The sequence below is a fragment of the Ostrea edulis genome, chromosome 6 (assembly GCF_947568905.1).
Source record: "Ostrea edulis chromosome 6, xbOstEdul1.1, whole genome shotgun sequence".
NCBI lineage: Eukaryota > Metazoa > Mollusca > Bivalvia > Ostreida > Ostreidae > Ostrea > Ostrea edulis.
The window spans coordinates 76,390,024-76,404,893 of record NC_079169.1 but is presented as its reverse complement, the minus strand read 5'-3'; the positions used below and the strand labels follow the sequence as shown (position 1 = coordinate 76,404,893).

The window sequence follows — 14,870 nt, the reverse complement described above, 5'->3', positions numbered from 1 at the left end:
TACCAAAGCAGTAAAATCAAAGGAAAAATATGGGAACCGATACAGTCTACATGTATCAGTGTTCTAATAAATAATGAAGTTTCAATGGCATATCTCTAAATTATATTCTTAAAATTACTGTCTCATTATCAAGTCCAAACAAGTCGTAAATTTCATCTCTATAGTTGAAAGGTATAAATATAAAGAACTGGGGGTTTGGTTTAAATTATACAATTAACTATCCACCCCACGGGGAAACACAAGTGATGTACCACCTATATAAACACCTAATTGACATGCCCAAGCAAGTCCCAGGCATTCACTGTTATCCAGGGAAGATCCAAGTGGAAATAATTACATACTTGAGTGATGGTGTTTATACGCTTTGAGAAATTTAGAGGGAAAAACAATGAAATATGTTTTACAGGAGCCAAATTTCACTTCGAGAGATCAAGAGTAAACTTGCATAGTTATATAGAGAGAAAAATTGGGACTGTAATTTCACTTTGAGAGATCAAGAACTTCAAGAGATCACGAAGTTCGAGCCATTGAGAATTTGAGAGTCACCTGTATTTATACATGTAATTTTGTGAAACTGACCATTCACAAAAAATTAGTTTTCATGAATATACTTTAAGCAATAAATAATGATTTGTGACAGTTATGTCTCATGAATAAATACATCATTGTGTCCATGCAAAAATAAGGTCTCGCAAAGTGAAAATGGTCAGCAGGTCTCACAAAGTGAAAGTGATCTGCAGGTCTCACAAAGTGAAAGTGATCTGGAGTGTCTAGTAGAAGAAAATCATTTTCTGATCTTTCTAGGCAGATCTGTTTACTTCTATAAATGAATAAATCCACAAAATAATTGAATGAAATCACCATTTTGCTTAAGTATGATTGTAAATTTACTGTAATGGTGTTTTTAAATTTGTATTATTTATTTCAGCTGGACTGCATTGATGTGTGTGGTAAAAATCTATACATTGGAACTAGTGATTGGTTGGTATATTATTTCAATTCTCTCTATCTCTTAATCTCATTAAGATTGAAACTCCTTGTATTTAATTTTGTCACAATAAACTGACAATATAAATTAGGAAAATATAATACTACGTTTCACATGTTTGTTAAATTTTAACTATGTTTTGGTCATTAAAATGAATGAATTGTATATCGTATATGTACATGTAATTCCATCTTTACTAGCCAAGGGTTTTCGGGGAGCGGAGTGGACCAAAAACCCTTGGCTAGCGAAGATGATGTACTTCATGAATTTTGGTATTGAATTTTCATTGGAAATCATGCTAATGAAACATTATTGTATTTTGTATTTTAGTTTTGTTGTGCACTACACAATCGAAGAAAGAACTCAAATATCAGGAAAAGTCAGCTTTCACTGTGATAAAATAGGGCATAAATACCTGGCCATTGTAAGTACCTCCCTTCTGTAAAACCACAGACATATTCATTGTCTACAGTCAGTAAACTACATAGAAATTAATGAAATCAGAAATAATTTTACTTTAAGAGAAATATACACTAATATCATTGTATAGTATCAGTAACTTATAAAGAAAACATAACCCATCAAAGAAAAAAACCAAAACAACTTCAGCTCAATTTACTGTAAGTTATAGCATTTCTAGATGTTTTCCTCTGTTTTCTTCTAGAAAAAACCAATTGTTCAAATAAAGTCTGCCTCTGCCTTAAACCGAATCATGGTGCTTTGTGACAATACTATATCCATGCTGAACATGTTAGATCTAGAGGTAAGCAGCGATTGAAACTCGCAGTAGAATTAGCTAGACATGCAAGGCTTGTAAAAATTGTAAGCCCTGCCAAAGACTTACTAGCCTTTAGAAAATAACTGCCATTTTTGAAATTGCTTTTAATATTAACTATTTTATAATTAAAGCGATAATGTGACTATAGGACTCAGGTCCCATAACTTTGATCCCAAACATGTATAATTTTATAAAGGCTTGTTACAACTTCATTACGATAAGTAGATTTTATACATCTAAATTTTATTTAGTGGAAATGCCGGGCATCTTGTCAAAGAAATTTGTTGCCCACAGCAAAATTTATGCATCTCGGACAATCTCAAACACTGAGATTGTCGACAGCAGCAACAGCAGTAGATAATTTGAAATGGGGTATAAAAATACTACAAATATCCAATGTAAGAAGAACCTGTGAACTTTACTAGATAGTTTATAAGGCATATAAAAGATTGCACTCGCATTATTCACTGAATTAAATTTTGAAGCCATGAAACAACACAAAGAGAAAGTAACAAAACAGACACTGTGGGTGGTAGTGGTATATTGGAATTATTTTATTGCAACACAACATTTCAATGAGTTACCTTCAAGTATCAGATCTGTGAGTGATTGACAAGTATTTTGTGTTTTACAGCCAGTAATGGGAGGAGCTAAAATCAAGGGAGTGAACTGCTTCTGTTTTAATGAGAACCCACACAATAGCAGCCCATTCAGTGTTGAGGTTTGTCTTATGAAACTTATTTTTATGCCCCTATAATTGGAGATTCAGAGGCATATAGTTTTAGGTTTGTCTGTCTGTCTGTTTGCAAAAACTTTAACCTTGGCCATAACTTTTGAATGGATTGTGATGGGGCTTTCAAATTTCACATGTGTATTCCTTATGACAAGACCTTTCTTTTGGTAACTTTTTTTTTTTTTTTTACCTCATAACCGTGGAGTTTGACCTACTTTTTTATAATTTTGAATGTTTAGTGGTAAGACTTTCATATTTCATTTGTGTATCCCTTTTGGCAAGACATTTCTTTTGGTATCTAAATTTTTGACCTCATGACCTTTACCTTGGAGTTTGACCTACTTTTAAAAAGCTTTAACTTTGACCATAACTTTGATGATTAGTGATAGGGCTTTCATATTTCACATGTGTATTCCTTGTAACAAGACCTCTGTTTGGGTGCCAGAATTACTTTGCTGCTATTCGGAGGCATCAGTGTTTCATAAAACATCTTGTTCTGATGCTGTGATTGACATTATTTCTAATTTTGGTCTCATGATTAAACCCTCCCATCCTAAATTATATAAAATTTTATGTTGAAAATATTTAGGCCAATTCAACTTAATTGATAAATTATCATCCCCGTCCGCCCCTCAAAAATCGGCCCGCCCGGAATTTTTTATTTTGCGAAGCTTGCGATTTCTGGAAAATTTTCATTTCCGACTCCAGTATTTACACTTCTTGTTTACATTTCCGGTATAGCAACATGAAAAACCACGTGAAGAAAATACATAATAATATGGTTTTCTTAATTTCTTACGGGCGTAAATGAAAGGAAGGGATAAATGTTCTTCATATCTTGAAGAAGTTTGATATCTTTCTGTGTTTGAAATTCAAGCTTAACCTGGAATTTGTCTGTGAAATAAACAGAGATTGATATCCATCTGGCATTAAATGATGCACTTTTGTTGACAAAAACTCGTTTGTCCATAAAAATTTTCTCGGAAAATAAAGATTAAAAAATAATATCCTCCCACCCGCCCCATACTTTTTGGTGACCCTGGATGATAATCTACTAATTAAGTTGAATTGGCCTAACAGCCCGATATTTCTTAAGTACAGCGAGCAAATGATGAGATATCTAGCTCCCAGTACTTGATATCTACATGCATTTTTCTTGTACTATGACATTTGTTCAAAATTAAAGAAAGCAACCTTGATATACAGAATAGTGATTACTTGGATTTCAGATATGTGTGGCTCTACGTAAAAAACAGCTCCAATTTTACACAGTAACAGAGGATCGATTCATTCACATCAAAGATGTATCTCTATCAGAGCATGCCGTGGACATGGTAAGATTATATGATACTATGTTCCTATGTTATGTTTGTCACTTTGAAATGGACAGGTATGACTACATGCATGCAATACACCTACCTGTATAATACAATAGGGTGTTATGTGCTTATTTTAATGATATTGATCTTGTAATTAACTTCATCGATAATAATATGTAAACTACCTTGATGGATAACAATATGTAAACTGCCTTGATGGATAATAATATGTAAACTGCCTTGATGGATGATGGATAATAATGTGTAAACTGCCTCGATGGATGATGGATAATAATATGTAAACTGCCTCGATGGATGATGGATAATAATATGTAAACTTCCTCGATGGATAACAATAAGTAAACTGCCTTGATAGATAATAATATGTAAACTGCCTTGATGGATAATAATATGTAAACTGCCTTGATGGATAACAATAAGTAAACTGCCTTGATGGATAACAATATGTAAACTGCCTTGATGGATAATAATATGTAAACTGTCTTGATAGATAACAATATGTAAACTGCTTTGATGGATAATAATATGTAAACTGCCTTGATGGATAATAATATGTAAACTGCCTTGATGGATAACAAAATGTAAACTGTCTTGATGAATAACAATATGTAAACTGGCAGCATTAAGTAGATTTTCTTCTGGATTGATTTTAAAATTTATTTATATTTTAATGCATGAAAACATGGAAAATATAATCTATAGTTGTATTTTTCTTTGATAGAGTTTAGACAGCCCATTTGTTTGTGTTGCCATGGCGTCGCAATACAGTATGATCGATACAGAAACAGGATATGAACAGAGTTTGTTCCCTTATGACAGTGAAAACAGCAAACCTCTCATCAAAAGAGTTGGAAAGGTTCGGAATCTGGTTATGATAATTTGCATTTATAGACACATCCTCTCTCTCTCCCATTAGCGTTAAACCTTGTGTGGTTACCAGTATTTTCAGTATAATTAGTGAAGTTTATGGTACTTGTATCATATTCAAGTAATAAATATCTAGGTTGTTTATATTATTTGGGATGTATTTTACAATTAATGGCATTTACATGTATGAGGTAAGTGTGATGCTTTTGATATTTACTGAGCCTGGGAGAATATTGAATATTATACTTCAAAGGGAGCTAAGCTATCTTATTGACTGTGAAAAAGTCAATAATTGTTTTATTGTATGATTGAATAATTTAAAACATTGAAGCAGGTGAATAGAGCCCATGTAACAATACCTGGTGAGCCATCTTTGTTTTCAGCCAAAGTGTAAGACCTACATTTAGTTGGCAGTTGGGAGTTTTTGTTTATTATATGATTGAATGATTTAGATAATAGAAACCTGCTACTGGAGCTTACTGACCAATACGTGATCTAACATCAAGTCATAAGTGATTAAAGACACAAGTTTTCATTAGACATCCAAAAAAATAATCATTAATTTTAGAATTCCTAATTCAATTTGGTCTGATGTTGGAAAAATCAAATATCATATTCACCTTGAAGGCACATTGAAGTGAACATGACATTCTGTTTTTCAGTTCACTGGAACTGAAAGCTCAAGTTAGCTTTTCAGATCACCTTTTGTCAAAGCATGCTTGAATAAAGAGGATTTAAGTTTGTTCAAATGAAGTGCTACACCCTTTTTGAAGTGGAGAAATTAAGAATGAATGAAAACTTTGTGGCATTGTTTAAAAATCTTCTCAAGAACCATTACTAGGCCAATTTCAATCAAACTTGGCAAGTATTATCCTTGGGTAAAGGGGATTCAAATTTAATAATAATAATACCATAATTATATAGCACCCTTTTCATACACTATGTACGCTCAAAGATGCTTTACAATGCATATATACCTTACAACAGAATGTTATACACATAATACATAGAAAATAAATAAAACATTAAAAAGCAATGATATAAAAGGCATTATCATATGTAAACAGTCATGTTTTTTTCAAATTTGTTCAAATGAAGGGTCATGCTCCCCCCCCCCCCCCCCCAAAGGGGAGATAATCAAAGAAAGGTAAAAATAGGGTGGGGCCATTTATTGCGAAGTGTATTTATTCACCTATGGAAGGAAAATAGCAAAAAATTTATTGGATATAACAAATTTGACTTTCTGAACCATTTTTCACTGGCCCTGGACTTTGCTATAACTGTATTGTACAGTAGATATCTTCGGCAAGACCTTTCATTCATTTAATGATTTTGACCATTTGACCTTGACTTTCTCCAACAGCAAGGTCATGTTAGTCATTATACCCCCCGCAACAAGTTGTGGGGGGGTATACTGGAATCGGGTTGTCCGTCTGTCTGTCCGTCCGTCCGTCTGTAGACGCAATGGTTTCCGGGCTCTAAAGCATTATCCTTTCCACCTACCGTCACCATATCATATATATGGACTACTCATGGGATGAAGATGTTCCCTATCGATTTTGGGGTCAAAAGGTCAAAGGTCAAGCACACTGGACATCAAAGTAGCAATATGGTTTCCGGGCTCTAAAGCGTTATCCTTTCCACCTACCGTCACCATATCATACATATGGACTACCCATGGGATGAAGATGTTCCCTATCGATTTTGGGGTCAAAAGGTCAAAGGTCACGCACACTGGACATTGAAGTAGCAATATGGTTCGGTTTGTCATGCCATTTGTTTTTTACACTCAGAAAAGAGGTAGTTTATACAGTGTACCTATTACCAACACCCTTTGGGAGATTGGGGTAAGCAGGGGGTATTCTTAGTGAGCATTGCTCACAGTACCTCTTGTATTGGAATTGAAGTATCCCCATATGTGAATTCAAGTTCAGTTATATCATGGCCCTTTTGGGTAGGTTGGGGGTCACTTTATGGAGTTATATATTTCATGGGAATATAGATTGAAAAAAAAATCATTTTGAAAATATATTAAAAGCAATAGAAGCATGGGGCAATCTGTATAATCAACAAAACTGAAAATACAAACAAAGCAGACATTTATTCCTAATATATTAACATATATATTTATGATACAACCATTTTTTAAAGATTATTGGCTTTTAAGTAAATTCGAAAGATCAACTGTACATGCATATGTTGAGAGATATAATGATTATTACTGACAAAGCATTAGTGAATGTAATTTTCAAATTGGAAAATTACAAAGGCCAACGTAGAGAAATACGATTTTTATTCGGGAGATGGCGGACAAGGGACGTAACTTTCGCGAAGTGTTGATACCGTGATACAAAGTTTGGGCAAAAGATACATTTTTAGGTTATTTTTCTGCTTGTCAACAATAGTAGAAGACAGTTTCTCCCCCGACTGTCCCAACACTTTGAAAAACGATGTTACGTGTTTGCATACTATTCCAAATCTTTCCAAAATAATCACTTAGCAATATGAATTATTTAAATTGTTTTTGAAATTGGCGGCCGCCATGTATAAATTAAGTGGCGGCCGCCAGATAATAATTGGCGGTCGCCAGTTAAATTAAATTAAGTTGAATGAATATTGATTCTATGCCCTGGCACCTATCGGCTTCCGTAGAAAGTTTATATTCTCTATAGATAATAAATTATTTACAATTTTAAAAAAAAAAAAAAAAAAAAAAAAAAAAAGCATTAGTGAATGTAAATTCTACCGTACATATGGAGCATTTTAAAATTTATTAAAGATAAACAACCTGTATGTCTTAGGTAACAGTAAGGTTTTAGTACAATTAATCTACAGCTTCTAGTCATGTGACTCTGACATAATATCCAAGGTCCCAATTCTTGTTTCCAGGAAGAATTTCTGCTGGGCGGGCCCAGTTCCTTAGGAATGTTTGTGACGTCAGATGGTATTTCCCAGAGGCCTCCACTCCAATGGTCTGACAACCTCATCAGTATTAGTTACCTCCATCCATACATTATCGCAATGAATGACGAATTCATAACAGTTCATAGGTAAAATATCCAAGGGCATTAAATCCAGTACAACAGGTACCCAAGTTGAAATCACAATAATTATATCTGCCCCATCACATCATCAGTAACATTGAATTCTATTTAGATATAAGGCCAAAAAAATTACATGATTGGTTCTCAGGTGCTGCCACATTTGCTTAAGAAACCTGCATGCCTCATTTGATTTTTGAAAAAGTGGCCCGAGAATCAACTTTTTTTTTGCTTTGTCTTATTCTTTTAAATTTTTTCCCCAGCATTCTTGATCAACAACAAAAACAAACCATACCATTCCAGGGTGGAGTGTACCTAGAAAACTTTGAAGGGAAAGTCTTCATAGCATCAGGCAGAGAAATCTACTCACTGGTCCCGGTGGCCTGGGAAAAACAAGTAACAAAAAACTTTGGAGATTCCTCTCATATGAATTTCTTTTGGAAGAGTGGACTATCTGTTCCGTGTGTAATTATTTGTGTCCTGGCTTGGATTGAATTGTGAATATTTGTATATCTTATAGGTGCAAGCTCTCTTGGTAGACAAAAGAGTGACAGAGGCTCTAGACTTGGCTAAAAATGCTAATAAAAGTGGACTCAGCAGAGATAAAATTAACAAGGTAGAAAAACTCTAGTGTTTTAGAATTGCTATGACTATGTTTATTTAGGAAAAACAGCATGTGAGAGGCATAGTTTGTATTCTAGCCTCCAAAAATAAGTTTCTCTAAACAATAAGAAAGATGTGTTTGTAATTTTCAAGGTATTCAGATTTCTAGAATGACAGCCACAGGTTTTAATTGATTGCTTGAGCTTTTAGTATGTGTCATAATTTAGCATATACATATCTTAAACATGTGATTTTAGATCATAATCTTAAACATGTGTTTTTAGACATACAGTGTATGTCAGCCATTGATGTCTGATTGACAGAAATTTTATCATTTCTTTCCACTGTTGCTGTATGCGAATGTTTTCATGGCAAAATTCTGTTTTTGGTCCCAGAAATTGAAATTCTTCTGGTTTGTGGGGATCATCATTGCAAAGCTATATACATTTAACATGTATCATTCTCCATGTGAGGGAGACAAATTATTATATCTATGTGAGGGAGCCAAATTATTATCTCTATGTGAGGAAGCCAAATTATTATCTCTATGTGAGGAAGCCAAATTATTATCTATTTGTGAGGGAGACAAATTATGATCTCTATGTGAGGGAGCCAAATTATTATTGTCAACATACTTGACCATATTTAATACAAAGCGAACTTGAAATGAAATTCAGAGTCAAAATAAAACTTTTCATAGAGGCAAGGGGTAAAAGAAGATGAAACAAGAAATGTGTTTATTTACTGAGAAGTGTAATGAGGGGTGGATCCGAGAATTAGCATTACATGGGCTTTGGATATAGAGTTGGGGCCTGAGTGGAACCATAGTAGTTTATTAAATTATGCAAATTTATTTATTATAGGGACCCAGGAAGCAATTTTTATGCTTCAGAAAGTTTTTGAGTAATTTTGAATAACAGAATGGACAATTTAATTTAGTTGCTCTGAAATCTAAATTTTTTTTTTTGGAAAGTCACATGTTGAGTGGACCAAAGTTTGAATCTTAACTTGGTATTTTGTGCAGAGGTTGTTGTTATTCTAGACATGGTACCTTTGTTTTGTTGGTATTCTTGAGGAAGAAGGGAACGTTCAGTTGCATTAGTTTCATATATTTTGGTCCCTTAGAACGCATGCAGTATAACTTCCTGACATTTGAATCCCATTTTGTACTATCTGATACTTTTCTTTCCTGTATTCAAGTTTTGTCTTCTATGTTCAGATTTACAAGCGATTCCAGCAGCAGGCAGCTTTCATTGAATTTTCTCAACAGAAATTTGAAGAGGCATTAGAATTATTCAAATGTGGAGAGACAGATGTTCGAGAGGTGAAAATGAGATTTTCAAAATTATTTTTTACTGCTTCAATTCTTAATGCTCTCAGCATGAAGAGAATTTGCTACTTTCTATGGATACTTTTGTTTTCTGAAAGATCATTTATAACATCAATCAAATCAAAAAACATCTAATTTTTTCATGTTAGAAAAAAAAAGAGAGAAAAAAATCCTAATGGAAAAAAAAAAATAAGCGTCTGCCCTGATCAGTATTGAATATGCCTAAAGATGCATGTTTTTACTGCATCTCTCATGAGGGTTTATATTGTCTTTCCAGGTTATATGCCTTTATCCAAAATTCTTGCCCTCCAATAGCAGTTTTACCCGTTCTGCTCCCCCTCTACACGAGATTGCCGACATTAATCAGCTGTGTCGTGGGAATGAAAATTTAGTCAAACAATATAAGGACTTCCTGTGTTCATACTTAGAGGACATCAAAGGAACAAAACTAGCTGTCGGGTTTAAACAGGTATATGTTTCAATATTTTTTTGAGATATAATGCACATGTACATGTACTGATAATGTAGCTATTGATAGAGCCAAAACTGTGGACAGTAAACTTCTATCATTTAGTGACTGCAGTGGGATGGATAGTATTTTCTACAACATGTATTAAACATGATAAAGCTATTTCAAGCCTATGGACCTCTCGTTAGAATTAAGTAGCCTTTGGACCTCTTGTTAGAATTGCCTAGCTTATGTATCTCTTGTTAGAATTACAAGGCCTATGGACCTCTTGTTAGAATTACAAGGCCTATGGACCTCTTGTTAGAATTACAAGGCCTATGGACCTCTTGTTAGAATTACCTAGCTTATTGATCTCTTGTTAGAATCACAAGGCCTATGGACCTCTTGTTAGAATTACAAGGCCTATGGACCTCTTGTTAGAATTACAAGGCCTATGGACCTCTTGTTAGAATTGTCTAGCTTATGGATCTCTTGTTAGAATTACATGTCCTATGGACCTCTTGTTAGAATTACATGTCCTATGGACCTCTTGTTAGAATTACAAGGCCTATGGATCTCTTGTTAGAATTGCAAGGCCTATGGATCTCTTGTTAGAATTACCTAGCTTATGGACCTCTTGTTAGAATTGCAAGGCCTATGGACCTCTTGTTAGAATTACCTAGCTTATGGATCTCTTGTTAGAATTACAAGGCCTATGGACATCTTGTTAGAATTATGTAACCTATGGATCTCTTGTTAGAATTACATAGCCTATAGATCTCTTGTTAGAATTACAAAGCCTATGGGCATCTTTATAGATACGGGACTTTTGAGATACGGATCCACCCTGACCTTTATCGCACGTTGAATGTAATTTGTAGGGCATGTCACTTTTGGATTACAATAACAACTAGGTAAACAAGCATGGAATACTTCAACTGCTATCAAATTCGTGTGTTAAAATGCTATTTTTCAAAGAAGGAATCACGACAACCATTTATAGGACAATGCATTTGTTTAAATTTTGTGGGTTGGCAAGGAAAACAAATCTAGGGAATATCTTGAGGATATCGGTAAAATTTCACGTCCTTCATCCAAGGATACACATCTAAATGCGCCTTTTTCCATTCCATCTAATTTACACCCAGGTACTAAGCACCAATAGTGACTAGGATCGTCATCTAATTTACACCCAGGTACTAAGTACCAATAGTGACTAGGATCGTCATCTAATTTACACCCAGGTACTAAGCACCAATAGTGACTAGGATTGTCATCTAATTTACACCCAGGTACTAAGCACCAATGGTGACTAGGATCGTCATCTAATTTACACCCAGGTACTAAGCACCAATAGTGACTGGGATCGTCATCTAATTTACACCCAGGTACTAAACACCAATAGTGATTTGGATCGTCATTTGTGGGACTATACATAGCTCTTTACGGACCGTCTGTTAGCAAAACCCCAGTTGCATAGATGTCAACTTTGCCCTACAATTGCTTACTATCATGTGACCGCGGTGTATAAACGTCAAGTAAAATAGGTCGTTTCGGCACATCCCGAAAGTTCCGTATTACAAATAAGTTTTATGACAATATTATGCATATAAATGTATAATATTCTTTCAGGAAATCGATGTGGCATTATTAAAACTGTATGCGGAGTTAAACTCTGAAGGTCTAATTCCATTAATAACCAATGACTCGGGATGTGATTTAAATGACTGTGTGGAGTGGCTGGAAAAATATGAATGTTTTCATGCACTGGGATTATTGTACAGACTTCACAGTGACCACGATAAAGCGCTCAGTTTGTGGCAAAGGTAGGTGATGAATTAATTCTGATGACCAGCTGATGTCAAACAGTTTTTTTTCCTGCATGTTTAAGACAACTTCACCCTCATATGACTGCACATTATTACGGTTTCAAAGTAGAAAAAATGTATCTAATGTGGTTTAATTTAATCAATAACCAAAGGAAATATATATGTTCAATGCCACCTTTTTAATGATGTCAGACATATAGACAGAAGTATACCATATATCAACATCAGGAAATAATACAATTTCATTACCGTAAACAGCACCCACATGAAAGTGTTTGCTTTTAAATATTATCTCTGTCTTACATGTGTAAGAAGTAGCCACAATAATTAACATATTATATACCCTATACCATGTATATTCTTCATGCATTTGTCAAGATGCATTGATTATTCTGTTAGGCAAGTGCCCTTGGGTCAACCCAAACCCTATTTCATAAATGTTGAAATACATGTACAGTTTACATTTAAAACAAATGAGGTGAAATCTGCCATGCGTGCAGCTAGCCAGATACCTGGAAAGGGGCCCACTAGTGTGGACACTACCTGTAATTCTGCATGGAAATAAAAAGGAACCGACAACAACAAAACAGTCCTGACCCCAAAGCCATATATATTCCTGCTGCACATATCATAGCATTGAGTATTCTTCTGGGCTAGTGTTCTGGGTTATCCAAACCCTCATCATTTTTTTATTGTTCAAATATATTTCAAACTTGGTACAAATCATCCTTGGGTGAAGGGGATTCAATTTTATTCAAAGGGCCATGTCCACTTTGAAAGGGAGATAATCATGAAAATGCAAAGGTAGGGTTGGGTCATTTATAATCTTCTCAAGAACTGCTGGGTCAGAAAAGTTGAAATTTATATCAAAGCTTCCTGACATAATGCAGATTCAAGTTTGTTTAAAATCATGTCCCCTGGGGGTAGGGTGGGGCTACAATAGGGGTTCAAAGTTTTACATGTGAATATATATGGAAGATTGTTAAAATCATGGCCCTGAGGTAGGATGGAGTAAGGATAGGGGATCAAAATGATCATAGTGCAGATTTAAGTTTGTTAATATCATGGCCCCTGGGGGTAGGATGGGGCCACAATAGGGGATCAAATTATAACTATGAATATATTTGGGAAATTTACAAAAATCTTCTTCTCAAGAACCACTGGGCCAGATGAGTTGAAATATTTCGGTTTTGAAAATACATGAGGGCAAGAACTGCAACACTTGATATCAGTACATTTCATGAAACGTGAATGTGCTACATGAATAGTACGCCAATGTAAAGCTTTGCAGTTCGTACCCTCATTTATTTTTTAAAAATGAAGTTTATTTCTTATATTTACATTCTACTTTCATTTCTGTCGGAATTCACAGTCGTTAAAATACACTGACTCTATATTTATCAAGATTCCTATGTACATTGTTCACAACTGCTTCACATTCATGTTTAAGATTGTATTACGTGTGCCTTTTCCAGATTTATTTACACAAAACACATATACAGTGAAACCTGTCTGTATCCACTGTGAGACAATTTTTTTGTCGGAATACACAGTATGTCGGAATAAACAGTGTAAAAACCTATGAAAATGTGAAGTTGAGAATGAAAATAAGGGTCAGAATGCCCAGTGAAACAGATTGCACAGGTGTCAGATTATATATAGGCAGTTTTCACTGTACATTGTACGCATGCGCATGTACCTGTACTTTCTACCGATTTTATGAAATATTATTCTGTTTTCAGATTAGTTAATGGAGACATTAAAGATGAATCCTTCCCAGGTTTACCATTTTTTATAGAATATTTATCTAAGTAAGTATGGTCTCAGTTTGTTTTCTACATATAAATGAAGTACATGTATTCTATACAAGCTCAAGCATGTTCTGTTTGATTGTAACTGGTTTTCTTTTTTTTCTTTTCAGTTTAAATGACCATGAATTGGTGTGGAAGTATGTTGACTGGGTGTTGACTAAAGATCCAGAGGCTGGTGTGCAGGTTTGTATTTTTATGAAAAACATATCAGATGTTACAGTGAAACTTCTCTAAACCGGCCGGCTCTCGGACCGAAAAAAAAACCCAGCCGGTTTGGAGGGGTGGGTGGTTAACCGAAAATTTAGCATTTAGAGACATTTTATCTCAGTATTCACGAAGTAGGTACTGTTCCCTTTCTTCTGTTAATATATGATCAATTTTCGGCGGAGATCAAATTAGTCCGCTTGTACCTGCAGGTAATTATACATGTGTAATTAAGAAGAAATATTCTCACTGAAATCATCTAATTTCAAACTGAAAATCTATAACAGGATTCCGATACATAAAGAAAACACAGATGCATATTGGAATTCCTCTTACCTATAAAAACTCTGTTTACATGCATCACTTATATCATTAGCAAATTTGTTTTGACGTTTTTGAAAAGTACAGTAGTAAATATGAAATTGTTATTTGAATATTTCTTAGGAATTTTAAGTTTAGGAAACCAAGAAAATCAAGTTATCTTTTCATAATTATCATTAACATTCATGGCTTTGTTTTCTTTATTAACTACTGCTTATATCCATACAATAGAATGGTGCAATATGGTGTTTGATACTGTATTCATTCAATATGTTCCTAACTGTTTTTGGAAGGGTCACTTGGATGAGCTAAGTGTCAATTAACACCCTTGACAGCACAGGTAAACAATAGAAATTAAAGAGGCCACTAGTGTTTTTCACACCTCCAGTTGATAATTTCCCACCTGGCCAGTTGGTCAGTCAATTTGCACACCTGGACGATTTTGATCAACCTCTGGCCAAAATTTTCTTGTCTTCAAAAAGTGGCCAGTATGATAAGGGTAAATTACACATGTTTGTTAACAAATGCACTTTAAAAAGTGGCCGATGTCCGGTTTTCAGGGCGGTTTTGTAAGACT

General features: G+C 34.5%; 1 protein-coding gene across 1 annotated transcript in view; it reads left to right on the top strand.

Annotated features, from left to right (window-relative positions):
• The window catches only part of LOC125648358 (transforming growth factor-beta receptor-associated protein 1-like), a 71,751-nt gene that overhangs the window by 29,504 nt on the left and 27,377 nt on the right, over positions 1–14,870 (top strand). The window contains exons 11-24 of the mRNA XM_048875371.2: positions 929–981; positions 1,319–1,412; positions 1,653–1,751; positions 2,401–2,487; positions 3,729–3,833; positions 4,561–4,695; positions 7,596–7,756; positions 8,011–8,143; positions 8,268–8,363; positions 9,570–9,674; positions 9,958–10,149; positions 11,761–11,954; positions 13,700–13,768; positions 13,879–13,951. Coding sequence (XP_048731328.2) covers positions 929–981; positions 1,319–1,412; positions 1,653–1,751; positions 2,401–2,487; positions 3,729–3,833; positions 4,561–4,695; positions 7,596–7,756; positions 8,011–8,143; positions 8,268–8,363; positions 9,570–9,674; positions 9,958–10,149; positions 11,761–11,954; positions 13,700–13,768; positions 13,879–13,951 — 1,596 coding nt within the window. The remainder of the gene's footprint in view (positions 1–928; positions 982–1,318; positions 1,413–1,652; positions 1,752–2,400; positions 2,488–3,728; positions 3,834–4,560; positions 4,696–7,595; positions 7,757–8,010; positions 8,144–8,267; positions 8,364–9,569; positions 9,675–9,957; positions 10,150–11,760; positions 11,955–13,699; positions 13,769–13,878; positions 13,952–14,870) is intronic.